Source organism: Cucurbita moschata, unplaced genomic scaffold (genome assembly GCF_002738365.1).
Source record: "Cucurbita moschata cultivar Rifu unplaced genomic scaffold, Cmos_1.0 Cmo_Scf00066, whole genome shotgun sequence".
In the NCBI taxonomy this organism is placed as follows: Eukaryota; Viridiplantae; Streptophyta; class Magnoliopsida; order Cucurbitales; family Cucurbitaceae; genus Cucurbita; species Cucurbita moschata.
The window spans coordinates 78,489-81,434 of NW_019268582.1; the positions used below are offsets into that span (position 1 = coordinate 78,489).

A 2,946-nucleotide genomic window follows, 5' to 3' on the forward strand; every position below is an offset into this window, starting at 1 on the left:
CATATTATTTTTCAGGTAAAGGCAAGGTAAGGCGCCCATGTACGGTTGACGGTGGTATCGTGATTAGAGACTGTGGCGCATGCATAGGATAGTTGCATATTTAAAATTCCTAAACTTGGTTAGGATAGGGTGCTTACATTTTATTTATTTAAATTATTTAATTTGTAATTGTTTTTTTTTTATCTTATTTTGAACTCAAGTATGATGTTTGAAACACGTAAGTCCAGCAGTGTTTTCTAATGTTTTAACGTATTTTGAAGTTTAAAATTTTTCCGTTAATAAAGATGAGCATTCTTAGAGTTATATTCTGCATTAGAGATGAGCATGAGACATTAGTGGCGATTTTAGATATGTGGAAATTTAGGGTCGTTACAGTTGGTATCAGAGCTCTAGGTTTTAGATTATGTAGACTAGCCTACGATGTAGGCTTGGCACGCTCCATGGTCCCAACGTCGATGCCCCGTCACCGTGAGGTACGCTTTGCATAATATACGAAAAGAGAAATATTTTAAAACCCGCATGCATTTTTATCTTAATATCACTGAAATTGTTGTGATATTTCACGTATTTATTTAAGAAGTACGATGTGACGTGTGGCATGTTTAGTAATTGTGTTTGGAGTATGATGTGAACTTAGTATATGTGATGTTTAGCATAATCTCATGATGTGGATGTTACTGAAATTTTTAGGGTATTTTAAGTAATTATCAATGAGCATGATATGATGTATAGCATTATGAGTGTTTACTTCTGTGGCGTTACGATGTATTGTATATTGTGTTTATTGTTATTTATATATGCATAGTATTAAGGTCTTAGACTTAAGCAACCTTATATATGTTTATAGAATCATGCCCAGAGGACGAAGAAGAGGAAGGGGAAGAAGAAGACGAGGATGGGGGCAACCTCGTCATAGAGAAATAGGACAAGGTGTGGCAGTAGAGGGCCCACCTCGAGAAAGATTAGAAATTGGGTCGGTAACAGTTACGCAGCCCCCAATCTTACCACCAATTGAGCTACCACCTCAAGCTGGGCCTCCACTACAAGCTGGGCCTCCACCACAAGCTGAGCCTCCACCACAAGCTGAACATCCACCCCAGCCTGCCCTACCACTCCAAGCCGCACCTGAAGCTGCACCCCCGGCGGCTGGAGTAGATGCTAACACTAAGTTAATGTGTGACTCCATCCAAGCCCTAATTCAAACCTTGGTAACCACTCAGCAAGCCAATTTACAACAGGCTCAGGAACAGGCCCAGCACAAGTCCAAGCACAGGCACTGGCACTGGCCAACACCCCAGCAAACCCTCCACAACCTATTAGATGTTCAAACTGGATAAGGGATTTCAAGAGATATGACCCTCGATCATTCACTGGTTCCTTAGTAGACCCCCATAGAAGCCCAAATGTGGATTGCAGCGGTAGAAACCACCTTTGAGACTATGGAGTGCCCAGAGAACCAAAAGGTCGTCTGTGCAACATTCATCCTACAAAAGGACGCAGAGATATGGTGGAGAGATAACAAAACCCTTCTTAACCTAGAAGGGGGGCTTATGAATTGGGAACGGTTTAAGGAGGCCTTCCTTAAAGAATATTATCCAAAATCAGAGCGACTTAAAAGACAACAGGAGTTCACCGACTTGGTACAGGGCGGACTCACAGTACAGAAGTACAACCGAGAGTTTAAGAGACTCACGATATTTGCGCCGTCCATGGTGGACACTGAGGAAAAGATGACAGAGAAGTTTGTATTGGGTCTGAAACCAAGAATCCGCCGCATGTTGGAGGCGTTCAACCCAGAGACCTATGAGGAAGCCTTGAGAACTGCCAAGGCTTTAGAGAAACCAAAGGATGAGAAACGATGTGAGGAGCCGGTAGTAATTGGGCAGAAGCTTCCACATGAATCAGGAGGCTCTGACCGTCCACCACCAGCACATAGGCACCGTTTCAATAACATATCCGCTCCTAGATGGAATGAGCGACACCCTCCCCGACGTACTGATAGGAACCCCAGGAATCAAGATGGGGCCAGAGGGAGGAGAGAGGAAGGGTGCACTATCTGTGGAAGACTACACGGTGGGAGGTGCAGGCTGGCAGCCGAGCATGTTATAGATGTGGTCAAGAGGGGCACATCGCCGTGAACCGCACGGTCGAAAACGTTGCAGCACAAGCAAACCTGCCCAGAGTAGTAGAGTAAACAGAACAACTAGCACCACCGCGAGCTCAAGCTAGAGCCTACGCGTCAACGAGCAAGGACACTGGGAGGTCCGACGACGTGGTGACAGGTACACTATCCATTTTAGGTCATTTCGCTTTTACCTTATTTGATTCTGGTTCCACACATTTCATTATTTCCATGCCTTTTGTTGTACAAGCAGGGTTGAATTAGAACTCTTATTGCATGAAATGTCTGTAAGCACCCCTACGGGGGTAGACTTAGTATCTAGGGATAGAGTAAAAGATGACCAAGTAATCATAGGGAACCAAACTTTAAGCGTTGACCTGATGGTGGTAAACATGACGGATTTTGACGTCATACTAGGCATGGATTGGCTAGCTGAAAACCGAGCCAGTATAGACTATCGCAAAAAGGAAGTAAAATTTTCACCACCGATAGGACCTACCTTTAAATTTAAAGGCACAAGTATCGGGATTACCCCCAAGGTAGTCTCGATGATGAAAGCAAAGAGGTTAGTCCAACAAGGCAGATGGGCTATATTAGCATGTACTGTAGATGTAAGAGGAAAGGAAAAGACCCTAGTAAATGTGCCAATAGTAAACGAGTTCCCGGATGTATTTTCGGACGACTTACCTGGAATACCCCCTTTTCGAGCGGTCGACTTCGTCATCGAACTCGAGCTGGGAACTAGGCCTATTTCCAAAGCACCCTATCACATGGTGCCAGCAGAGTTGAAGGAACTTAAGGCGCAATTGCAAGACTTACTAGAT

The 2,946-nt window shown here is 44.2% G+C and overlaps 1 protein-coding gene across 1 annotated transcript; it reads left to right on the forward strand.

Annotated features, from left to right (window-relative positions):
• Positions 1-1,439: 1,439 nt before the first annotated feature.
• On the forward strand, positions 1,440-2,138 carry LOC111437767. Its single transcript, XM_023075833.1, has one exon. The coding sequence runs from the start codon at positions 1,440-1,442 to the stop codon at positions 2,136-2,138; it is 699 nt and encodes a 232-aa protein (XP_022931601.1).
• The last annotated feature ends 808 nt before the right edge of the window (positions 2,139-2,946 follow it).